Below are 27,150 nucleotides of genomic sequence, written 5' to 3' on the forward strand. Positions count from 1 at the left end.
TGCAACGTAAAAACACCATACAAACCAAACCAAACCAATCAACCACCCGAATTCCGCTGACTTCAACTTAAACGCTTTCGTCAGCAATAGAGGGAGAGTTGCCAAAAATACCTAACTGGCGTCTCTACATGATCCCCTAACTCCTATGTAATCCCCAGTCTCTCCAGAAACGTAATCCATTGGCCTGATTGCCTTTCCCGAATGCCACCAAACTGTTACAATGTCAAATGACCCTGTTTAACTAAAGGAGAGAATTCCTAACTGGTAACGTGTGACCTACCTTCGATGCTTCCATTACATATCCTCTCTGCTTAGCTGAAATCAGTCATTGAATCTAGGTTCTAATTGAAACTCTTGAGATACAAATTAAAGCCTTTATTTCCCCAAAATAGATAACATGAAAGTTAAAGGAAATTATTCTAAAATCCCTCAAAAATCATTAAGTCGCCATTATTAAATTGTCCCACACTGTCCTCACTGTCAAACAAACCCATCAGTCTTTCTCAAATAAATGTCCATAGAGAATTCATTTTTCGGTAGTGCCAAACCGAATCCATCTGTAAAAGAAATCACAATTATAAAAAGCTGTAATATTCAAGTTCCTCAATAATATTAAGTGTCTCACCGCACTTCCCCTTCTCAGAATGTCTGAAAATAACTGTCGCTGTTTTCGCATCCAACTGCCTGTCACTCGTTATCGACCTAATTTTAATTGTTGATATGTATCCAATGATCATTGCATATGACAAAAACGGGGTATTTCTGAAATTGAATATATTATACAAAATGCAGTACAAATCGGATCTTAAGCCTAATTGACCAAAGATACTAAATGACTCATTCTGGATTACTCTTGCTCAGGGGCACTCTCTCTCTCTCTCTCTCTCTCTCTCTCTCTCTCTCTCTCTCTCTCTCTCTCTCTCTCTCTCTCTTCTTGCAATGCTTCGTCTTTAAACCCAGACATTATTTTCAATAAAACCTGTATTAATGAAGGACTTCTTCCAGGAAATAGTAATAATAAGCGAAAGGATAGAGGAAAAAACAAAGCATATTTTTAGATTTTATTGTCATCGTACAAACGTGAACAAACTTAGTAGTATTGAAATAAATTAAGAAAACAATAATTAACAATAACTAACGCACGTTGGCAAGAAACAGGAATACTGTTTCAGTGTGCACATCAAAATGAATAATAATTTAAACGGATAAGTAAAGGATAATGATGGAAAGAGAGGTGATGTGATGACGTTATAAATAATGATATGCTGAGGATTAATGGTGAAAGCAGGTGATGATGGAGGATTCGTAAAGCAGTAGGAGGTTTATGCATTCCAATGGTTACAGAATACAGAATCTGTATCACCTGCGCCTATTGTGACTGGGTGCATGACAAATCCTATAGTTGTAGGAGAATGCTCCCACTGTGAAAGGAAGAGGGATTGTGCACCTTGTGTAGCAGGATTCGATATGAATTCCCATGCTTGGAGAAAACATTATGCACTCCCAAAATTTTGCCTGTAGAAAAGACATTCTAGATCCTGGCGGGTGAAAAACGGAATGCTGACTTCGTTTATGAGGGAAATGGTATTTAAGAACTAATGAGAACGTGAATTGAGCTCTAATCTAGCCTAACAGAACGAATCCATATCTGTAGCGAGTTCAGCTGGGCCAGACCTTGTGGGCTGGTTAGGTGGTTTCTATATTTTTGGTATCTGCATCTCTGCATAGTATTTGCTTATGAGTGCGTTTGCTAAAAAAAAAAAAAAATGTCACTTGTCAGTCAGTCAGTCATTGTGTCATGCCCACTCATGATAGCTCTTAGTCTGGCCCTTTCTGAACTTATCATGTGAACGCCTTATTTACAGATATGATAAAACCAAAAGCGTTGATAACGGCTCAGAAAAGCCAGGGACTTAAACTAAAACCTGATATACAATGAATAACCTCAGTGGTTATCGTTCTATTATTATTGTGGGCTGCGTCCTGATATATAGATAATCATCTAACCAATTACGTAAATCAGTTTCCGCGAAAACATAGATTCTTATGGATGAAGTCCTCTTCAAACAGAATTTGCATTTTATATCTTACTTTTTGGACTTCTTTCTAATGGTACACAATAAGAACCTTTGTTTTCAAGAGGGCAGATGGAAATGACGTCATGACCAAGAGAGTGGCTGCAGAATAACCACGTGCGTCTTAGCCTTTGGTGCCAAAGTTGCCAGGTACTATTTTCTGTCCCATTTCTTTATCCTTTCTTCCTTCCGGCTTAATTTATGAGGAGAGGGTGGTTCTCCAAGTTCTCTAGGATGTCGTCCTGGTCCAGGATTTCTTCGAGCTGCGCCTTGAGAACACGGCCGAGCCTTTCTGTGTCGATGGCACTGATGATCTGACAGAGAAAAGACCACATTTTATTGACAGAAGGAGAGGAAAGATTTGCAGATTTCCTTTGCAGGTATAGAGTGAAAATCAGAATGTCGTAGCATTCATTTTAATTACATGCCTCAAGTTCATTGGTATAAAATGTTTGGAAATGCTTCATTTGACAATTTTGTTAATTGTCTCCTCACCTTCTCCTGAGCTGAAGTGATGACATCAGGCTGCAGATCAAGGTCACTGCGAATCACAACGACCTCCTCTGGGGTGAGTTCCGTGACCTGAACATCGCCTACGCTGATTTTGGATCGTCGGGCGACCTGTACCGGAAAAAGGAGATCAAGTTTTTTTTTTTTAGTCAAGCCTCTAATGATAGCTAATCATCTGCTGCGAAAGCAAGCGAGTCAGACACTGATAAGCAAAGATGGAAAGAAAAGTGATCAGATCGAATGCTTCATGCTGCATCCAGACGGCCAACAATTGTCTGTCTACTTCGCATATCATCTGAGAAGCCCATCAAAACAAGACAGACAAGGAACTTTCTCAAGCTCACGAATTTTTGCTTTGATACTTACAGTCTTAACCTTCAGCTTGATGACAGCATCGAGGTTCGTGGTGACTTCGGCTCGTTTCAGTGTTCGACTCTTGTCTTTGAGGTTGACCTTCAAAGGTCCCACGGTCACATGAGCGTAGATCTGGATTAAGGAAGAATAAAGAAGTTGAGGGAGGTTACCGGTGTACCAGATAAGTGCTTTTGTATATGTGTCAGTGGCTTGAAGGGAACAGATTCAAACAAAGTTCTGCAATGTTAATGGAAGCACATAGCAACAGATGTACTTCTTGAGTCGAGTGAGATAAAATGACAAAATAAAAGTAAAATGTAACAAAGTCACCTCAGGCAATATACTCCAGTGGGAATGAAAACAATATCACGACATTTAACTCTTGAGTTCATGATTTCCACACAATACCCGATAGCTAGACCAACTACGTCGAAAGGAGTAAGTATACTTATATATACGTTTTAAGAAGCAATTTTATTATACAAGGAAATTCAGCTTTGGAAGTACGTGTATATAATGAGTATAAAGCTGAATGTTCTCTTGTTTGCTTATTTTTTTTGTGATCCTTTGCTTATGCAAATTCATGTGAATCAGTCAGTAGCGGTGAGACTTAAGCACGAGCTGAATCTCAGTCGATGAATAACCATGAATAAAAAGTTCCTTTTTTTTCTTTAATGTACTTGGTCGTTATATCAATGCTCTGCATGTACATGTGTAGGTACCATTGGTTCTGAAGTTATCTAGTAAGTGTCGACGAAAACTGAAAAAAAAGCAACTAACTGACCTTGTGCTTCTTGCCATCAAGATCCACAGTGACGTCACCATCCCTGACCAGATTGCTGAGACCGGTCAGGCGGCCGTTGCTGGAACTGCGCTCCTCGTTGGTTGGCAGGACTGGACCCACACTGTCAAAAAAGGTACGTACATAAATAAACAAACACATCTTTTCGGTTGCTATACTGACCCTTTTCATGATTGCAAGCAGATGATGACCTTATTTATGTTATCTTGATTGCTTTGTTTTACTTTAAATAACCTTTTAAGTATTCTTTCACTGCATTACTTGTGCTCCTTTATTCCTTTTGTTTTTAAGCCCTCTGACCACAATTTGTTCATTTTCAATTTTGTGTATGACCTTGATATCATTATAAGTGAGCGATGTTGTTACGTTTGACAACGTATTAAGGACGTTATTCAATGGTGATTAAGTAGTGAAATTATCTTTTATTATGGTCACATCTAATTAACTTACGGTTAACCATTCATGATATTTGTAATTTTTTTTATAAGAAAATTAAGCATAAAAAATAGTGTTATCATTCTTTTAACCTCAAACGTTTCCTTGCGAATTATGTGCCCCACAGAAACTTCGTCTTGATGGCCTCAAGTGTTGGCCATGGAAGAAAATTCTCATTTACAATAATCTAAAAAGTTATTTTCCAGAAAAAATGTGACCCTATTGAACCTAATCTTTTCTCTGACTTGATATGCCATTTTGTTTCTTGAGCTGAATACGGCATGACCAACATTAGTTCTGGAAACAAGTTTAAAATCAACTCACTCTTCTCTAGCCTCGGCCTCGCTGCGACCTTTGTTCTTGTTCTTCCTGTTCTTGTTCTTGTTCTTGTTCTTGTTCTTGTTCTTGCCTCTGTTGCCTTGCCTCTGGTTTTGCTTGTTGTTGTGCATATTGTTATTCTTCTTCCTCAAGTTAATAGGCTGTCCGCCCTTCCTCCTTCCCATCAAGACGAGGGCATCATCCTGGTCACGAAGGAGGGAAATGGAGGTTAGACACTCAGTTCTGAGATCCTCAAACTCTGGACGTCGAAGGAGACTTAATCCTTGACGCCAGTGAACGCAAAAGTTTGAATGGCAATGGGGATCAAATCTAGACTTTAATGGAGTAGTTATTTCAGTAAAGAAGAAAGGTGTGTACAGACACACCTTTCTTCTTTTAAGGGACAGCGCTCCGATTGGAAATTGGTGGTACTTTGAGCGAGTATTTGACTTGAAGAGAAAGCAGCTTCGTTTAGACAACATGACTCTCTTATATGTCTCGGGTCTGATGGAAAGGACAAAGACGTGGAAGGGAAATTGAGGAGGAGTCAAAATTTGGAGGCTAAAGATTCAACCATTCCAACGGGAGAAGCAGAGCTAAGGACATTTTCATTCGATTTCTATTTGCATATTCACTTGCTAATATATTATATTTGTATAATTTAGATACTATTAAAATCGGAGTGGATCTTTCCCATGTGGGGGCGGGGTAGGTAAGGGATTGGGAGGATAGGGGAGACATGATGGGCAGCACCGGGTTCCAGCGTAGCGTAGCTCATATATATATATATATATATATATATATATATATATATATATATATATAGTAGTATGTATGTATGTATGAATGCAAAGCATGCAAAATATCACAGAGGTGAAACAAAAGGTGTAACTCTGAAACTCTAATTGATATCATCATCTTGAAGATAATGTAGAATGGACTAAACAAGTCTGTATCATACCTTTATTTCATTTGTTTGTATTCAGATGTATATGTATGTATGTAGGTATGTGTATATATATATATATATATATATATATATATATATATATATATATATATATATATATATATATATATAAGCCAGTATACTAAAATCACGTTCAGCTACTGTAATTTTAAGTATATATATATATATGATATAAATATAATTCAAGTATATATATACATATATATGTATGTATGTATGTATGTATGTATGTATGTATGTATGTATGTATGTATGTATGCATGCAAGTTACGCTCTTTACCCACGAATTTCTTATCGACTAAAAAAATCCCCTTCTGTTAACATATATGAAAATAGATTCATTCCAAGATAGAGCGGATTGGATATTAAAGGACATTAGTAGCTTATTGCGTGTATGTGAATCACGATGATGTGATCCAATTCGTGCGTGCACGCATATATGTATGGATCAAGTTGTGACTGGGTACAAGCGTCAGCTGGGGTCGAGAAAGGGGTTAGGGTCAGTCACCTCAGTTACTTCAGTGGGTTCTTTAAGGTGCTACTAATCTGCTTGCTGCCGAGGATGTGGTTGCTACCCCATACACAAGGCCCCGGGGAGGATCCCTCCTCGCTGGTCACCATCCAGCTCGTTTATCTGCTCAGACAGAAATTCCACTGACTAATAAAATTTCGTGTTTACAGACGTATGCATGTGTAAGGAATGTTTGTATACTTATATGTGCTTGTTAGTCATTGGGTGTGAGTTGAAAGGCAGGGAGGGTTACGTTGTGTTACCTCGTCATCGTCCATAGCCTTTGGCTGTCTGTTACGCCTAGATGCGTTCTTCTTGTTCTTCTTATTATTCCTGTTTCCCTTGTTCTTGTTCCCCTTCTTGTTCTTCTTCTTCTTCTTTTCATTCGAATCGTTGTTTCCATTCTCGTTGGATCTGTCTTTGTTCTTCTTGTTCTTCTTCCCGGCAGAGTTCTCGTTGGAGTTCTTATTCTTGCCTCTGCCCTCCTCCTCCTCCTCCTCCACCTCCTCCTCGTCTTCCTCTCGGAGCTGCAAACCGTCACGATTTTTCCTCTTGTTGTTCCTCTTCTTGTTCTTCTTGTTCTTCTTGTTCTTTCTTTTGTTTTTGTTCCCGTTTTTGTTGTTGTTTCTGGTGTTGCCTCCTTGCTGTTGAGTTTCGTCGGTTTCAACGGTACTCGCTTGGTCGAGGGCTAGGAGGGCACTGCAAGAATCAGAACGAAAGTCAAAATCTCTCTCTCTCTCTCTCTCTCTCTCTCTCTCTCTCTCTCTCTCTCTCTCTCTCTCTCTCTCTCTCTCCACCTAAGTATTTTGATACAATGTAGCAGCAAGACAACGACTCGGATTTTAATCTGAAGGTTTTAGAGAATGGGAACACTATGAAAGAAAAAAGTGTACAGAGAACCAGCTCTTTCATTTGATGTCGTTTGCTCGAAATAAAGATGGACATGCACGCACCATATTATAATTAACTTCCAATTTGATAGTAGTGGTAATAGTGATGTAATAATAATAATAACAAGTAACAAAAATCATTTTGAAGCCTTGATCTTTTTGCCCATATCTGTAAGTGTGTCTTTCGTGTCTATCTCTACGTGCAAAGTTCTTAAAGAAGGTAACTTACGCTTCATCCACCTGGATGGGGAAAGAGTCAATGGTTTGCATCTTCTTCGCCAGGACAACGAGAAGTTTGTCTGTGGCTTCATTGTACTTATTGACAGCCTTCTGCTCCTTCTTGGATAACACCACTTCTGCAAAACATCAGTCGAGGGTAAATTTCACCTCAAATTAACTCCGATTTTCTTCAAGAGTTTTTTTTTATATATATATTTTTCAGTTAGACATTGTTTTGTGTCTGTCATGACAAAAACAGGGCTACTGAATATTATGCGTTCATTTTAAAGACGGTTTGTAGGGGTTGCATTTCTGAAAATCTCCCGATATTTCTCTGTTTCAGTCTTCCATTCGGTTCACAAAAATTAGATTGTACTTTCTGAAACTGTAGATGTAAGAAAATTTCTATGAAACTCAGAGTGACCTGGAAAATGGACATTACCCAGCCTTTAAATCCACAAGCCTCTAAATGATACAACATAAACTCCTGGCCGCTAACTTCGTTTGCTTTCACAAAAACTGAACCTTCCATACTTTAATACTAAATTTATTAGCTTCTGCCAAAAGCCAATATTCTAGAGTTAATTGCTAACTTTGTGTGTTTTCACAAGTATTTGATTTGAAAATATTTATGGCCCACTAACTTCATGCATTGCTTAGAAAACGGATTCTGCAGAACGGACATAATGCATTCCCTTCAAACTGCTTCTAATTCCCCGATCGCATTTCGCTCGGTAAATTTACCTGTGACTTCTTCGACTACTGTGGTCACAGGAACAGTGGCCTCTGTTACATTTGCTTCTGCCGCCTCACCCGCCTCAACGGCAGCAGAGTCGTCGGTTGAAACAGCCTCGCTCGTTTCAGTTGGTGGTGCTTCATCCGCTGAATTGAAAGACTAAACAAAAGAGGAAATGTTAACACAGTGCGATTGTCTGGCTTTGATCTGCGGAAACCTAAAGACATGGGTTCTAGTAATATTAGAAATATCCATCTTTTATCGACAACTTTTTTGCCTACTGTAGGTTCATTGCATAGACTATCTTCTTTGGAGTTTGTGGTGCATCACTATTATACTGGCATTTTGCTCGAAAAATAATATAAATAAAGAAAAATTATGTGAACACTTTATGTAGATTTGAATGCGCCTCGAAGTTGCATGTGTAGAAGTAAAACAAAGGTTTTATTTTGGTGAGATTACTAACAGGAAAACTGGGCCTGAAGGATCCTACCACAGCAGATACAGCTTCAAGGATTCCCTGTGCAGCTTTGTCTTCCACTGGAGACTGTTCCGGTTCACTCTGGGCTTCAGGGGAGACCTCAGCCAGTTGGGCAATGGCAGCTGAGGGAATGGAAGGACAAGAGTTAAAAGTTGTGAACTTCATTAATATTCAAGTTCTCATTACGAATTTAGTTATGTGAGTTGTAAATATATATATATATGTATATACACTTGTTTCATTTTATCGTTCAAGTAGCTTTCAAAGTTGCATTACTCTGATCCAGTAATCTTGTAGCTTGAAATTCACGACTATTACTTTACTAGTGGATCTATAAGTAATATATTTAATGTAAAAAAGATAAAGAAAGGGGGTGGTATGCAAAATGCTGGTAAGTTTTTTCCAGAAAATGTATAACCACACGTAACTTTACAGAAAGCTTATCCCTCAAAATAGCAACAACGCAACAGATATGAAAAAAAGCATACATTTTTTTTCAGGTGGTTAATAAAAGTAAAACACAGTTGTTAGAGAAGAAGCTCTGTTGCTTCAATGCAATTCGACCAAAGTGTCTTAGTGTTTTTAAGTTTTCTAATTGTGCAGTTTCACAGTGTTATGTTAATTTGGATTAGTTATGGGTTAATGAAAATCACACAGAGGTAGGTGTTTCGAATTCTCCAACTACCCAGGTTAACGTGTGAATAATCGATTTGGTGGCTTGTCCGTCTACTACTACTCTGGATGATGATGATGATGATGAGAGCTGGAAAGAAAGCATAACTGCTTCCTGTACATGCAAGTACACAATTCACTGTAGGACAAACACATGTTAGAGACTTGTAGACAAACACAACACAACACATAGGAAGACAGACCTGGACTCTGTGGAAAGGCAATGTCAACACATTTCATGAACTACATCGAACACCGGTAACATTTAAGTGTAGCTACTAGGATCTTTTATACTATCTGTGAACAGAGGAATTACGAAAGGTAGATTATTTGGCAATGGTCCATAGCTACTCTATGGAAAGGGCTTACTGTTTTACGGTGTTCACTAGGATGCTTTCCGTTCGTTTTCTGCAGCAGAAGACTGTATTTAAAAAAGGTCAATCATTCGTGCATTAGCATTTCTGTGGATATACTAATGGCCATACAATACAGGTACAGGAGTGTTATAGGACTGCAAAATGCTTTACTTCATTTCAACGGAGTTACTGAAGCACCAGCTCTTAGCTTCTGTACTTATTCACGGCTTAGCATACCCACAAAAACGATCTTCCTGAAGCCAGTGAGGTGAAGGCTCAGTAACCAAGCAGTGAAGAAAAACCTGATAACGTGATATGTTTAGAGGGAAGGAGTCTGGGTGGGGGGTAGGGGGGGGGGTGGGTGGCTGAAAGAGTCAACATGCAAGAAGGGAGGGACACCTTACCAAGATACTCTTGTTCCGCTCCACGATGCTTCACTCGGTTGTAAGGCTGAGTTATCAAGTGTATAACTGTGGAGGTCGAGGTCTTCCCTGTAAATCAATAAGTTTTAGTAAAACCCAAACCAGATACTGCTGAGCCATGCTAGGAGATGATTAGTTACTGAATACATTACGCTGCTAGCCTACAGTAAGCTGCAATGACGTACACCCTCTTTCAGTTCAACAGACTAAGCTCTTTGTGCATGCATTTGGCCGCTGGGTTTTGGGAAGTAGTGTTTGCATTTCAAAATCCTGCTCGCCAATATCTGCTGACTATTTGCGGAAGTATTACGATAGAGTGATTTTGTTATTAGTTCTGATATTTTACTATGACTTGTTAGTGACTATTAACAATGTACGAAACATTACCCTACTGTAAGCTACAGCAAATCATAATGAGACCAGTTTTATGTGTTGGTAACCTTATATATATATGGTATATTCAGAGTATCAATGACGCTTAGAAAAATAATCAACATCTATGCAGTGCAAATATGAATTTAAGTACCTTGCCATTCTCATGTTTGCTGAAGTGTCTTTCCCCGTAAAATTAACTGTGTATTGCCTCATCCCCACTATCTATCTCCTAATGTCCCGGAGGCATATTCCCAAAGTGTAGGTAACCAGGACCTTCCCTGAAAAAAGCGGGACGCCCCATATCTTGAAAACTAACCATAGGATCTTCTTGAAAATAATCTCGTCGTGTTTCACAAACTCAAATTTCCATCTGGATACTTCTTTGAACTAACCCAACCTAACCTAACCTAACTTAGACGGGGCAGGTGCAATACTAGTAAACGTCTCGGGAATTTAAAACGGAAATCTCGATAGGAAATAATTCAGTGAAGTTATGCTAGATAGTGTGCAAAGAAAAAAAATGGTGCATCTCGCCTTTTAAAAGCTGTGGTGTATATGAAAAACTTGTAAACAGCCTATATGTGGAGAGAGAGTGAGAGAGGGGCCGAGTGTCTAAGTATGTTGTCGAACAATTGACTTTCATCAAAGTATCGTGTCCGGCATTGTCTCAGTTTCTATATCAATCGCATAATTATATTATTCTTAATAATAATGAAAATTTTGCAGGGAGTTAAAAAATAGCAGCATCACCGTTAAAGCTAAAAGAAATAATACAATATAGAAAATACATCTGATTCCATAATACACTCTTCGTCTGATACAGACACCAAGAAATAAAATGAGTGAAGTCCATATCTCCAAAACGAAGGCAATTTAAGGAATTTTGCATCTTTTCTTTAAATATGGTAACTAACTTTCATTTTTATGATTTTCCTCTGTCTTTCACCTTTGTTTGATCACAGATTAGTGGCGAACTTATTTCATAACAGACCTTCGATCACATGAAGCCGACAGAACCTTTCAGTCGTTCAGATATCTAGGTTACGATTTACTGAAAAATGTAGGTATGTATGTGTATATATATATGTGTGTGTGTGTGTGTGTGTGTGTGTGTACAAACACACACACACAAGTGTTTTTGCGTGTAAGCTTGTGAGTAGGCTTGAAGGTTATTTGAAGCTTCTGCCTTCTGAGAGTAAATCAGGCAGCAGTGTTTGTGTTAAGACGTATAATAAATGGCGCTTGTAAGTTATTCGCTAGTGCTTTTAGCTTGTAGAAATAAGCATGAACTGAGGCCTGTGCTTCGTTAAGGCAAAAGTATCAGTAAAACAGGTTTCATTGAATGAATTGTCACGCTTGTTGCTGGTTTCTTAACTTCAGGTCGACCCTTTAAAATGATTCTCTTCAATTAGCAGATTTTTGCCTAATTTCTTGAATATCAAGATTGTGCCCTTCACCTATACAATGCCGTTCATGTGTTTGGTAATATTGGTTAGATTTAGAATGTACTGGATAATTAAGGTGGGGCCATTTGTGTTTTGAAGACATGCACGGACTATGCTTCCCTGTTAACTTTCAAGGCAAAGCAATATTATTCATAATAACCAGTATAGTAACTGCTGTCATAGCCAGCCGCTAATTTGGTTGCAAGACTACTCAAGCACAGAATTGTTCTCAGGCCTCTTAAATGCTTTAAGGCTCTGTCTGTTTGGTTTGCTGTTTACTGTTTGTGTTTGCAAGAAGCTGCAGGCTGTCAGCGCAACGGCAGAATTCGCTTAATGATTGCGCGTCAAAGCTCAAGTGAGCGCTTCGTGATAGCGAGTTGTTCTACGGGCAAACGCAAGCGCGCGAGAATGGGATTTCATTACAAAGTGCCTTCTATTGTATATATTCAACAACAACAACATTAACTTAATGATGAGGATATGTTCATTTCATTTGTGGTTCAGATAAAAGTGAAAACTAACTTATTTCTTACAACAGCATCACACCAACTCACCTTCATATCCGCACTCGGAAGAGTCATGGAGAAATCACCTACAGTGATTTCTGTATATTATATGTACACTATATACATGGGGAAGAAAGCGTTAGACTCTTAGAAAGATTTGAAGAGCAGAGTGCCAACCCGTCCTCAAGTCGGTGTAGGTCGGTCGAGTCAGTCTCAAGTCTAGTATTGCTTTCAGAGGGAACTGACGAGGTCCGCCTCTCGTTGGATCAGTTCGAATTGAAATTCGCCTTTTCTCTTTGAGACGCTGTTCTGAACTTATTGTTTTCAGTCTTTCCTTCGGGCGGTAAGGTGTCTGTGTCGTCATTTGATTAATCATCTACTTCAAACGTGTGTGTGTGAACATGAAATGAGTTTTATGCTCTCTCTCTCTCTCTCTCTCTCTCTCTCTCTCTCTCTCTCTCTCTCTCTCTGAAAAGCACACTTACACACACACTTCGTATCTCTGTCGTCGTAAGTACCATCACTCTCTTTATCTTTCGCTCTGTTCGCAATTAAAAGTTTCGACTGATAAGCTTCGATGGAGCCTATGAAGTGCCTCGGCAAACATTCACCTGGTGATTACTACAGCCAGTATCTCTCCTGTTCGTCCTCTTTCTCTTGCATTTACTACTGTTCCTGCTTCTGCTAGTACTACGACGTCTTGTTTCCTACCTCTTCCCCTACTTCCAAAATAAATTTGGGATCGTTGTTCATGACGGGAAATAATGATGATTCAGCTGAATGATTGCGCTTGTATGTTCGTGAATATGCCATGGGATTGGCACGGATATGTTTTTTCTGGATTCTGTCGAATCAATTTGCTTACTTTCCATTCACTGGACAAGTCCTTTCTAGTACCTGTGACTCTTCTTCGTGTTTATACAGGACAAGTTTGCATCTATAATTTTCTCTCTCAGTAATAATGAAGTTTATCGGTCAACAATGTTCATATTGCTGCTATTTCTTGTTTGTTTATTGTTGAAGATTTTCCGTATTTTTAATAAGTTTAGGTTAAAATTTACAGAAAGATTCTTATGATATTTTAAGTCTAATTTGAGTCACTAATGAAATCTGAAATTATGTGCTACCGAGACGCCTGTGATACTAACATGGCAGGTTGTAGGAAACTTGTCCGTATTTACGTTGGGCCTTTATCAAATCTTTGCTAAATACCTCAAGGTTTTTCTACAAGCTGGAGGTTTTATTTGTGTTTAGGTCTGTTTAATGAAAGGTCGTTTTATAAAACCTCTAGAGGCGCAAATTTAAGTTGGCTGTTATAAAACCGTAGACCTTATCACCTACACGTTTGGTTATTCGAACATTGCAATAGCGACTTATCCAGATAAAAAGCTAATGTTAGATATAGAACAGCCCGGTTGATCAAAGCTACGGCAAGTCTGAGACTCGATAGCATGCTGTGAAGATCCATTTGAAGGCCCAGTTTTCATGGAGAGCTCAAGAGTATGTTGTTGGGAAATCTTCAACCAAAAGGAAACAAGAAAGTAAGAAACATTTTAGCGTTTCATTCGTCATTCAATAGACGAATATATATATATATATATATATATAGATATATATATATATATATATATATATATATATATATATATATATAATTGTATTTTACAACAGTAATCGCTCTTTCTACGAGCGTACCACGGGCCTTTGCTCTATAGTTCATTAAGACTGTTAACTAAAAGCTTTTCGCTTGCTATCTGATGCTTACTCCCAAGAAAAGCACCTGAAATATGCTGCAGTGCAGGAGATATAGTATAGCGGGCGAGAACTCCGACGAAACACTCATACGAACAAGCCAGAAAAGTATATTTCAGTGTGGCGCGTATGCCTTTGTTTCCCTGGAATTTTACGGGGTCACAATTCAACGTCAGACGCACACCCGGCGAGCGGATTCCGTCCTTTGAGGAACCGTTATTAAAAATACCTTAATACTGAACGCTTTGCTTATTGAATTGCAAAACACTGCGGGACATGTTAATCGTGCTCAGACTCATCGCTGCAGATTATGTATGCCCTTGCGCGGAATATTGAATTTGATCTATTTACATAGACTCGCACAAACATCTAGGGTGTATGGCAGTTTAAAAGATATGGTTAACACCAGCGATTCAATTGTGAAAATACGAAGGCGAAGGTATATTTATCATTGAGTAGAAATCACTTCCTTATCGATTATATACTTCCATTTTGGCCAAAATTATTCCCGACGTAGAGTGAATTCGATATTAAAAGATATTTGTGTCTTTACGTTTGCAAAAATAAAGACGTTACGAGCGTCTAGGTGACAAAAATTCACACACACACAAATGCACACTATATATATATATATATATATATATATATATATATATATATATATATATATATATCTGAATCAAAGTGCCATAACGCAGAACTTCTCTTGATTATGGCTTAAAAACTGAGTAACCTCTAATTCGTATAATGTAAATCCATAGAAGTGTTTGAAGAGTATTTCTCATCTAACTTGAGAGTAGAAAATTCCTCTATTAAAATAAGGTTTGGTTATGAGTCACGTCGTCTATAAAAATTAGTCCTGGTTAATATGTTATTGAAATGAAAATAAAAAAATAAAACTTTTATCACTAGGGGTATACTCATTGCAGATACATTGGCTTAATGGATTTTGTTAGTGCTCTGACAAAGATACCAGCAAATTAGTTAGTTGTCGAGTGACGAAACGATTCTGCATCAGACTTAATAGGTTTCAAAGAGAGAAAGAGAGATAAACAGAGACTGAGAGAGAGAGAGAGAGAGAGAGAGAGAGAGAGTGCAGCAGAGTAAAACCCGGGCCAACAATATGACAGACAAAAACAAGAACGAATGTGCAGGAGCAAGCTGCTATTTTAGAATAATCTAGAAGGGACTAGGCATTCCTTTTTCAGAGTTTTCTGGAGTATCTAGGAATTCAGCTTCGTTGCTCATCTTCAGTAGCAAGCAACAAGAAGGAATAGAAGAGACCTCAGACACCATTACCGCATTACATAGGCAACGTACTGTGCGTGAGGTTTATATAGTATATATATATATATATATATATATATATATATATATATATATATATATATATATATATATATATATATATATATATATATATATTGTACACATCAATATACATATGCTCAATATATATATATATATATATATATATATATATATATATATATATATATATATATATATATATGTATATAAATAATTTATATATATTAGTACATCTCGCAAGTACGTACAATCTGCCAATCAGAAATATATACACATTAGATACAGCTATGCATAAAATATATACAAATTAGTATCTGCTAATTTCGTATGTATGTATGTACACGTTATATACAAGTCTTAATGAGTAGATTAGTGAAATGGAATTACTCACGATTAGCATCCTGCGCAGCCGCCAGCGCGGAGAGTCCCAACAATAGGACCCACAGGAAGTTCCTCATTCTGCAAAGAAGAAAAAACTGAGGGTTATTATCACTCGGTGAGAGATTCTGCCTTCTGCCTCATTTCAGAGGTCGCTTTGGTGTCTGTCTTCTGTTTTCCTGCTTATCGAACAGTTTGTTTATTCGGCTGATCTGCACACACACACACATACATATATGTGTGTATATATATATATATATTATATATATATATATATATATATATATATATATATATATATATATATATATGCTTAAAAAATCGCAGTAGATGCACGTGACTTCATTAAATAAGCGAATACCACAGGAAAATGATAGTCAGCAATCCAAGCGCTTTCCTGTTTAGTGAGACGTTCCTTGACATGTCTTAGTAAAGACGAAAGTGCTTGGATTTCTTACTATCATTTTCCTGTGGTATTCGCTTATGTACACACACACACACACACACATATATATATATATATATATATATATATATATATATATGTATATATATATATATATATAATTATATATCCCTAGGGTAATCTTAGAAGTACAGGCAGCATTATAATCCAATGAGTGGAAATGAACGACTATGAATACTAGTCAGTGGGGTCGTCATATTGGGACCCATTAACCCGTTGTCCCACCAAGCTCCCATTCTTTCAGATCTTCATTATATTTGCAATGCTTCTTTGTTATACTGCAATTAATTTTGGTGATTGGGTTAAAATTAAGAAGTAATTATACAATTCAAGGTAAATGTCTTAAGTTTTACGCGCTGATTCCGCTTCAGGAGTCTTAGGAAAGGCGTGTCAATGGAAGAAGTCAAAGAGTCGAGGCCCATTTCGGGATGTGCCGCGCCTACGAAGTGGCCGTTGTTATCAATGACGGAGGCTCGTACTAGACCAACCCACCCACCCGGGGGCTCTCTGCGCGAGGTCCCAAGTCAGGTATCCGGAGGGGTGGGGAAGAAGGCGACGACGCACCTGTTCGAAGGGGTCAGTGTCCTAAACTTGGTGAGAAGTAACCTGACCTAAAAACGAGTCCAAAGAACGCGGAACACTCGTCGCCTTGCTGCTGCCGCTTCTTCTTCTTCTTCTTCTTCTTCTCTCTGCCTTGCAGGAAGAGAAAGGCTCGCTGCTCGAATTGCTCTCTTTCTGGAGCCGAGCCTCCCGCTCGATTGGCTCATTAACACTTTTGGATTACTTGGACGTTTTCTCGATTAATAATAATAGTGATGCCTTGATTGTCGTTCTCATAAAGAATTCTACAAATATGCTTTTACGAAAACATTTCTGATCAAGTTTTGTTCTCCTTGGGAAAGCTGACCCTTAACTGTTGTCAATTAAGCTTCTTAGCATTATTACCTGCCGTTTGATTTACAAAATAATAGCAACATAATTTTTCATCAGAAGTCGGAATATAAATGAAAATTAAGTGTTTAGTAAAAGGGTCGGGTGACATTTGCCTAATTTCTCTCTCTAATTGAATTCCCAAGCTGACATGGCCATCCATCTCCCCCTTTGGAGGAATAATAGCAAGATCCCCCCCAAAACGGGAGTCGTAATTGTGTATGCCTGTCGCTCCCTGAGCAGCCGATCCAACCATTTCCCCCGAAGGGATTCCTTTCCTTGTGTGGCCCAGTGACGCTCCCAAACCGTTACGTTGGAGCACCACTGACCTACTTCCCGACCTTGTTTCTAGAGTCCTTGCCAGAGTCGGTCAGAGAGGAACGTTGACAGAGATCATATTGAAGCAGGTTTGCGGTTTGATGCTTCGCCTGGGAATTTCGTTTGTTTACTTGCCCGTCTTTTTGGTTTCTGTTTTCAGTGTGCTAAAGTTTCCCCGAGCTGCGTTTATTCTTTAGATTTACCGCTTTAAGGGATTAGTGCTGTTGTTTCACATTACAGAAAATGAATAGTGGCAATAGTAAACATTTAGTGCCTGTCTTTAATTGGTTGGATTTTTGTACTGGCGTCATTTCAAGTCAAATGCCAAAGTTTTCTTTCATTTGGGTTTTATTCCTTTTTTATGAGTCACGGCTCTGCGACTACGTCGGCAGTAAAACCTACCGGTTTTGAATATTCTTTTTTCTTCCGCCCCTTTCTGTTCCAGTTCGTTATGGAAGTATAGTGTTTGTGGGTCGCTGGATGACTTAATGGGAAGAGTTTTTCAAAGTAATAATGGCTCAGACGACTTTTTTTTGTTAATTACTACTGTAGTGACTGTTGGAGAAAGTTAGTAACGGTGTAAGACGTAGTATTAAGTTGAACAGAAAAATAAAAGATTCAAGAACTGTAATGACAAGTCTTCGGCAGAACCGGTATCGAAATGAAAAGACGGCAGGAATCATCTTCGAGAAGAAACTCGTGGATTGCTCACGCCTAATGACACAGTTTCACTTTTGTCTTAATAAGTGTAATTAACGTTCGTTCACGTCTGTAACACTCGACCAGTTAACAAAAAAGGATGGTAGAAGTGTTGTTAACAGTGATTAAAACTTGTTGATTGTACATTTGTGGTACCAGTACTGATGCAAGTTTTACTCAACAACCGGTATGATAATTACTGTAATGATACAAAGAGCAAGATGTAAACGAGCGAAATACAAATCAATCCATGATACTCGATCCATCGCTTGCGGTGACTTTGAAAAACTTTGAAACAGGTTGTGGCGAACGCGAGGCAGCCCCACCAGCCATTGTTGTTGTATCAGCAACATTAGAAACTTTCACATGGCATCATTCGAGAGCGCTGGCGGTTGAGGCCGAAGGGTTAACTGTAATCCTACGGGACTGGTTCTGATGCCCAGCCAAACGTAGTGACGTCAGAAGGGGCACAGGATGCGTCGTCTCGTAACCCTATACATTGAGATGCTAGATGCTGTTGTCAATTTCTTAAAAAATGCGGTTTCTTGAAGTGCGGCCATTTCCGGGAACAGGAATGTCTTGAGGAGGTCGTCTCATTGTTATGGTAAGTAGTAAAAGTATTGGTAGTATTACCTGTATTCTTCCTATCGTTTGCATCTCTACTTTTCGTTACTTTAATATGTTGAACTATTTCTAATTCTGGTTTAAGTGATTATTTGCTGGTGTCAGCCTGTCCTTTTCAGTCGTTTGTGATATCCCCATCGAAAACATCACCTACTTTTATATCTTTTATTATTATTATTATTGTAAGAATGTACATACAATATTGACGATGGTTCTTTACGTTTGTATTACCCATTTCTCAGTCGTCATGCAACTCTGGTTGTCGCACGAACGAATGTTTTTCCGATGACTGTTTCCATTAAAGGTAAACAGAAACAAGTTGACTCTTATCGCAGCTAAGCAGGGATCGAGCGGAATAGTATTTATTTGTATTCCAACTAGCCTTGAAATATAGTTGGATTTTCATTGCAGGCTACGATCCATGTTTTATTGTTGTACCGCTAAAAAGTCCAAGTTGATCGGTAGGTACGGTGGGTTGATGAATCAGTGCCCCTGTTAAATTTGGAAATTGCTGTAAGATGTCACTTTCCCCGTCCCGTTAAACTTCTAAAACCTAAACTCTTTAACCAATTTCGTATTATAACATTCACTCCATTGAGAGGCGATTCTAGAATTTCCTTAAAGAGCTGGTCCCACCTCGGGTTTCCTTAGCATAATTTTTAAACAAATATATTTCCATCTCTTGACATTCGATTGTACGCGCCGTTCGGTACAAGCTAAACAGTTATGAAATTGCAGCGATTTCTCCGGTAGATAGAGATATCACGAACTGAGAGATAGCACGAACTGTATTAAACAATGCTCTACTGAAGTGTGTGTCAACAGGAAGCTGCATTCCACAGGAACTAAACGTACTTCGGATACTGTTACTTGTTAGCGTAAGGAAAAAAAAATGCATAGCACTATAACACTATTGCGGTTGCGTTTTTTTATTTGCTGCCGTTGTGGTCTCATTAGCGTAGTCAAAAATACTGCCTGGTTTCCTCTAATGAGAGAGAGAGAGAGAGAGAGAGAGAGAGAGAGAGAGAGAGAGAACTTTATATTCTTACCAAAGGATTACAGAAAAAGTTTGCATTCTTGTCTGTCCCCCCCCCCCCCCCCCCCCCACCCAGTCACCATCACCCACGGTGCAATCATGCCCGGACGGGGCAAGCGTTGGATGAACTATTTCCGTTTAGCAAAATGCATCGTGCTGGGAGTGGTGTGTTTGTGCGCGTTTGTCCATGTGCAGTTAAGTGTCAAGGCTTTCATTTCTGGTCCCGTCTGCCGGTAGCAATCACGAATGAGTAGATCCGGAATCGGCAGTTGTAAGTCGTAGGTGTAATTAACTAGATGGCGTTGTTTTTTTTTCTCTCTCTCTCTCCACCATTCATGTCTACTGACATGTTTACGGGTGTAAAGATACCGAGCAACAAGTTCTGTACGTAATTAACTTTCTTTTTTTAATTTATTCTCCGATACCAACCAGATGTTTATGGATTGTAAATTATGTGTTTCGAGCACTGTACACATCACTCTCTTATTGTGGAGATCATATATGAGAGCGTTTTAATTGGAGACGTACGGATCCTAGATGTAACGTTATGTTCACTTGACTGTCAGCTGATACGCTGAAGATATAAGATTCGTAAAACAGGAAATGTTTACAGTTAAACATCCTCTTACTTTTTTCTTTGCAATAGTTTAATATTTGGTGAATTTGAGTTTGGGGCTCTGTTTACAACTCATTCAGGATTTGTCTCATTCTGGTAAACCAATACTATTCGAGGCGTAAAGATAATGCTGTCACTTAACGATCACGTACGTATTTTCTTGGCGCATTTTCTGTAATAAAAAGGGAATAATTTTTTTTCATGGACTTTCTATTAGTTTTTTTTAGGTAAGGCTACTTAACACTCACTTTTATTTTATTTGCCTCTGGAAAAGCCACGAGACATCCCAAGCTTTCCCACAATAGACGGAGAAATCCAGAATAACAGGCGTTACGTGACGAGTACCGGTGCGGAAGAGAGCATTTTGTGGCGCCTGTGTTATGCAGGATTTTTTGTTCAGGAGAGAAACTATAAAGGTAATCACATCCAACGCCCCGAGCTATGCTTATGGGACCGTCTCGATTGGCGGCTGTGTGAATGTAGGTCGATTGTTGGGGTGTAATTTATTTGTAACTTTAAAAGATAGAAAAAATTGAAAACTCTAAAAAATAGAAAAATTTAAAACTGCGTTTCCTTTATCGCCAAAAATTCACAGCAGATACGTCTGCATTTATTTTTCTCTGATATGAACGTGACTGATTAAGGCTTGCTGAGAGTGTTTACGATCAAGATTGTGGATTTTCCCAATGCTAAACAGATTAATTATATAATTATTAATGTATGAGATCGCTTACCCTACTCCGGATGGCTGTCGTTATGATTCCACTTAATCCATTAATATGGAGTCACGTGAACGTCTTCCTTAGATACTTAAACTCCCAATTCGTTACAGGTTGTAATGCAGTGAAAGTTAATTCCAAGCTGCCATGCTAACTGCAGATCCCTTCTTAGAGAAATAACAAGGTAGGGAACAAAAATGAATCCTTGATTTTGGAGTGGGCTTCCTCGAGGAAATAGCTCCTATCCATGGCGTTTGCAAATGAAGTCTAAGTTTTACCGTCGTTTGAAATCAGGTACTAAATTTTTTTACTTAAAAATGTCGGATACAAGTTAGTCATCGGTTAAAATTAAAATTTAACCTAGTTTTTATGATGTTCTTAGGAAAAGCTCTCTTCGCTGAGAGAATGAGATTCTGAAGGCCTAGTACAATGCTAATAGGATACAGTGGTGTTGACCCAAGGAGTTTTTTATGACTCGCGTAAGATGTAGACAGTAGATATCGTTACAAAATGCATTGGTTTTCTCTTCGGACCAGAAGTTAGTCAGGTTTTTGTTGTGGTTTTGTAAGAAAACGATTTGACGTTTTGGTATGAATCGCCTGCGGCCTGACAAGTTGAAGCGATGGCGTAAGGGGCTTTGCTCTGTTATTAGTCTAGGCCCGTTTCATCTGAGTTACGACGTCTTCCGACGCTTTTACAACGCTGGATATTTTGAAAACGGAGTTCGGCTTAGCTCACTCTTATAAAGTATTTCTCTTCCCTTCAAAACACTTTTTTATTATTATATTATTATTGCTTCTGGAGTTAGTATTCTGAGTACTCAAATTAATATCGTTATCAAATAATCACGATTTTTTGTGTGCAGGTAAATACATTAAGGTCAATGAACTGGTGTCTTCAGCTCTCAGCTGAAAAAAAATTGTTTTTTGGGTAGAGATTTCAGAGAAGCGTTTGGGTGACAGATCATCCAAAATAGCCGGTTTTTACGTTAAAAAACCACCAAATGACCCCTATCATGTTAAATCAATAGATATAGATTTATAAGTTAATACTGAATTCATTGTAATAATTACTAGCAATAATGTTTAATAATGGGATCGCTAGCAACGAACATATGACCTTTGTTTTGTCTTCATTGGCGGTGAACCAGATTTATTTCGAATCGCCAGTAACTAACGCTCAATTATATTCAGTAACTAACCATTATTTATATCCAGTTAGCTACTTATCGATAAGTGAATTATTTTTAGCATTTCCGGAGTGATTTTGATAATGTTGACATCAACTCCGCAGTTCAATGAGGAAAATCGCCTTTACAGAGGACAGATTCTGAAAGCCAGATCTTCAACTCCCTCCTCACCACCGTTTTGCCTCTATGACGAGGAGGAGACCACTGGATTATAATACTATTTCTTCTCTGAGTATAACAATGAAATTCTGAACAGTCATCATTGTCAAATTATCATTTAGCCGCTGATTTCTATTAAGGATTGAATGTACTTTCATCTCTTTTCAATTACACTTTTCTTCAACCGAGTCATCGTCACTGGTAGTGACTGTTAATGACTTCATTAAGATGGGTAACAGTATCACTAGTTCAACTTAGATTAGCATCGGCCATCTGCACTAGGTTTTCTCAGGCGGCAGCACCGGGGAGAAAGCTGCATTGTGAACTTTATCAAGAAATTCTAATTGTGCAAAATGATTTTGCTTCGCAGTCATTCATGTTAAAGTTGAGTTTTGCTTTTTCGCTGTCAGATATGAATATCATCATTCTGGTCTCGTGCAAATGCTCACCTCCGACGCAACCATTTTTTTTATCACAATAATGAAGACTTATTCCTCTAGAGAGAAGCTGATCACCGTTGGAATAAAATTCTCCTCTCGAGGACTGAAACCACAAAGGTCATCAAGTGCCTCAGTGGGCGTGGTTGGTATGGTCTTTGCCTGCCACCTCGGTGGCCGCGAGTTCGATTCTCGGGCATTCCATTGAGGTGTGAGAGATGTATATATTTGGTGATGGAAGTTCACTTTCGACGTGGTTCGGAAGTCACGTAAAGCCGTTGGTCCCGTTGATGAATAACCACTGGTTCCATGCAACGTAAAAACATCACACAAACAAAAACAAACGAACAAAGGTCATCAGTGAGCCACAGTTTGTTAAGGGACGAACATCGTGTTCCCTCAGTCGTCGTAGCTTGATATTGAAACTGGAAGCTTGGAGTCTTCGGAAGCTCTCCATCATGTTTCTGTATTTTAAAAGAAATTATTTTGGAACACGAAGAAATGGTTTAGTCAACAAACTGACATACATAGAGAGATCTATAGCATTTGTGTACATGTGCCCTGGTGTGACCCAGTCCTGATATTTTTGTTATTATTATTATTGAAGTGCTTATTGCGGGTATGAGATGGCATAATAGCTTCTGATCGATCTGCTCTGGTAACCTGTAAGACGTGATTGACAAAGATGGCCGATTTGGCAGCTGTTATTAAGCTTGTTAGAGAGCGCCTGACTTCACTCTCGGCAACCGGTTGTGGTTGATGACTATCAATTGCGTTCTTCAAATGTTAAGATCAGTTGATCTCGTAGTTTTTCATTAACAGTAGTAGCACGCACTCTTGCGTGTGTGTGTGTGTGTGTGTGTGTGTGTGCGTGTGTTCATATATATATATATATATATATATATATATATATATATATATATATATATATATATATATATATATATATATATATATATACTATATATATATATATATGTGTGTGTTTCTTTACGGGGGTCTCTCCAATAGGTTGTAGCTTTCCTGATCTCTGTAATTACTTTAGGACAAGGTCGCTAACCCTACGCCCTCCTCCGCCCTGACTGTGACCCACTGCTGTCGACTAACGCGCAGGTCCAGATCTCATTATCTAATGCAACAAGAGCGGGGGGGGGGGGGGGGGGGGGGGTGGGGGTGGGGGGGGGGGGGGGGGGGGGGGGGGGGAACGAGGGTGATAGCAAGAAAATGCCTGAATCATCCTCTTCTTATCTGAGTATCTTATCTTTCAAATTTTCTATTCAAGACACTGATATCAAATGACAAATACACAATACAATGACATCTCTTTCTCGCTTCTAGATCCTCAGTATCCATGAAGATTTAGGCTCCTCTGTACTGCAACTGCCTCCTGTTAATCTAGGCCATAAACGGGAATAGTAGCGCATATGACAATATATACATATATTTTTTTAACGACGCTATCGTCATAAAGACAGATCATTACTTGGATTAAGGGACGCATTGAAGTCCCCCAATGACTGCGCGCGTAGGCTCAGCACTGTACTGTATAAGAGAAATAATAATAACTATGGTATGAAAAATGTTAATTATTTACTGAAAATCGGCAAAAAGCATTGATATTAATTTGCAATACGTCATTATTTACTCTGTAAAGGGCACTAATGTAGTGCAGAGGGTTCCAATAGTAGTTCTTGTACTACAACTCCTTACCTTTTTATTATTATTTTTTGTTTGTGGGTGGTGGGGAAGGGATGGCAGCGGACGGTTGTTCAACACCACATCAACAGATGCTGGCATCTTCGATAGTCATAAAAAGTCCTTCATGTCGTTATTGAATGCCAAGAATAATCTCTTAAATAATTTAGTGTTGAAAAATACGAATTGTCTAGAACCTTTTGTTTTGGTACCGCTCTACGTCACGAGCTCCTATCAGTCAAGAAACCCCGATTTGTCGTAAATTATTTCACTTCATTTGCAAGTTTCTAGCATTTACACAGATTACAAATCCTCTACAGGGGAAAATGAGTTTTGCGTGGGTACGTAAGTTCATGTAAATGCAAGCTACGTTTGCAGTTTTAAACTATATTGCAAAGGTCACAACAAGATTTTTTTTTTTTTTTTTTTTTTTTTTTTTTTGCTGTCCACACTTTGGTCAGCGTCCATTTGCTCTTGTCCCGAGTGAAAGACGTCACCGCCCTTTAAAAAGAGATGCATCAATATATTTCTATAAATTACGAATGACACTTTATCACCAAAACTTGATTAGCGGCCCAAAAGACAATCGAGTAGTTTTGAGTCGGAAGAAACATAATGCTTATGCTGTATTTATTCTAATGCTTATTAGATAATAGCCAATATTGGATGCCCATGCTTTCCGTTGTTCAGTTAAGGGCAAAGAATGAGCTGGTGTTATGCTCAGGGACTGTCCATTACTGATGGATACGTGTACATTGGAAGGCCAGATCATCTTTTAGCTCTTCATTAAATTGATTATCTTTCTGCTCAGTCTTTTGTTGAGTCCTCGAAGTTTTGTTTCATTCCACAGCGCTTGGTCTCAAATTTCAGCACTGCCTGTTAATGCATACAGCATCTGGACATCGATCGTATTTCTCAATTCAGGCCTGGAAATTGAAATACTATAATACACGAACATCTACGTGAGTGCGTCCGTTTGAGTTTGTTTTCGTTTGGGCTCTGATACAAACGCTGTAACCTTTTGCAAGGTCAGGGCTCATCCGGCCAAATGTTTCAGTTTTACCCATTAAAAAATAAAAAATGAAATAGCAAAATCCTAATCAACGCACCGAAAGGTTTTGTCATGCTCTTCGGTGCCGTGACAAGTGGCAGGAAGACGATGACAAAAATCTGTTCTAAAAGGAAAGTAATTTTTAGAGAATGTCAAACCATACTTGTTTGTTATAGAGTAAATACAGTGCAAACATTCAGGGTTGGATTTTTTTCTTCGTCTGTGTATTTGAGCGTGAAATGTTCTTTCAAAAAGAGCTCGCATATTTCGAATCCAATGGAACAACAGTGATTTGTAACTGGTAATCACACACAAAAACATTCGTTGACTTGCGTATTCATCGACTTTCTTTCCGGGCTGCTGTGAAGCAAGAGGCCGTGCCAGCTCAAGGCTGGCTGATTCTAGACGACGACTCTTTCGTAGTGTGATAGATTCCATTGGTAACATAAAAGATCATTGTACAGGTTATATACATATAAATGAATATACATACACGCACACAGACGTATACATACATATACATATATATATTATATATATATTATATATATACATACTTACACACATGCATATCCCTATTCACCTTAACGCATATCCTGACGGATAAAATGCTGGTTTATCATCAGCACGTTTCACAGAAAATTGATGAAAATAACCAATGTACAAAAAATAAATAAATAAAAGCTAAATATAAAGACAAATAGTTGATATAAGAACATCTATGCAGGGAACATCAACTCAGATGCGAAGACGTGGAAGTAATAGTAGGTGTCCTCATATGAGGTTGCTAAAAAGTCCCTCCAAGAAACCAAGGTGTGATTCGACCTTAGGCCAAAGGGCGTCTTCCCTTTATTGTTAGTGTTGCTATTTGTGATTTTTTTATACAGTTCACTGTTGTATTGACGAAAGTCCCTTTAATGAGAACATTCGGTAAAAATGTTAAGCCTTGCATGTCTGAAATTACCTACGCATTCATACGATCATCTCTATACATTAATTTACAATTTAGCATCAAACACTCCCAAGGAAAGAAGGTATAGTTGGTGGGCAAATGTATTATTCAAGTACAGACACACCACAATATGTATAAATGGTAGTGTAATATATTTATAATACTAAATTAAATATATATATATATATATATTATATAATATTATATATATATATAATATATATATACATTAATTTACAATTTAGCATCAAACACTCCCAAGGAAAGAAGGCATATGGTGGAAATAAATACACTCAAGTACACGCACACATACACACACACAGACAGACACACACACACTATATATATATATATATATATATATATGTGTGTGTGTGTTGTGTGTGTGTTTCACATACACATTGGTTATTAATACAGTCTGTGTATGATCCTAACAAGACATGTTTACAGCCACTCGCACTATGAATGCTACAGATACCAAATAAAACTCAACATTACGACTAAGAATCCGCAAGGACTCGTTGGAGGAACTCACTTGCTCAGGACGTGTGATATTCGCAGAACGGTGTTCGATGTACTACTGAAACCTCCTCGGAGAAGTGTGACCCACTATACCTCCGACTCTACGCCGGTTGACCTACTCTTCTGCAACCTCTTCCCTCCACAACCTCAGTATCAACCTCAGCATGCACCAATCACAGGCGCCCCACCCCTCCACCCCGCACCCCCCCCCCCCCCCCC

The 27,150-nt window shown here is 38.5% G+C and overlaps 1 protein-coding gene across 1 annotated transcript; it reads right to left on the reverse strand.

The window, feature by feature from the left end:
• Nucleotides 1–1,047: 1,047 nt before the first annotated feature.
• LOC135207239 (myb-like protein X) lies at nt 1,048–27,012 on the reverse strand. The gene is made up of 12 exons (XM_064238871.1): nt 26,945–27,012; nt 15,532–15,599; nt 9,734–9,820; nt 8,314–8,423; nt 7,829–7,979; nt 7,095–7,221; nt 6,239–6,674; nt 4,501–4,697; nt 3,724–3,844; nt 2,952–3,071; nt 2,571–2,696; nt 1,048–2,389 (listed from the first exon to the last, which is right to left on the reverse strand). The coding sequence occupies exons 2-12, from the start codon at nt 15,596–15,598 to the stop codon at nt 2,270–2,272; spliced, it is 1,662 nt and encodes a 553-aa protein (XP_064094941.1). The 5' UTR covers nt 15,599; nt 26,945–27,012; the 3' UTR covers nt 1,048–2,269.
• Nucleotides 27,013–27,150: the final 138 nt, after the last annotated feature.

The sequence above is a fragment of the Macrobrachium nipponense genome, chromosome 32, assembly GCF_015104395.2.
Source record: "Macrobrachium nipponense isolate FS-2020 chromosome 32, ASM1510439v2, whole genome shotgun sequence".
Classification (NCBI taxonomy): Eukaryota; Metazoa; Arthropoda; class Malacostraca; order Decapoda; family Palaemonidae; genus Macrobrachium; species Macrobrachium nipponense.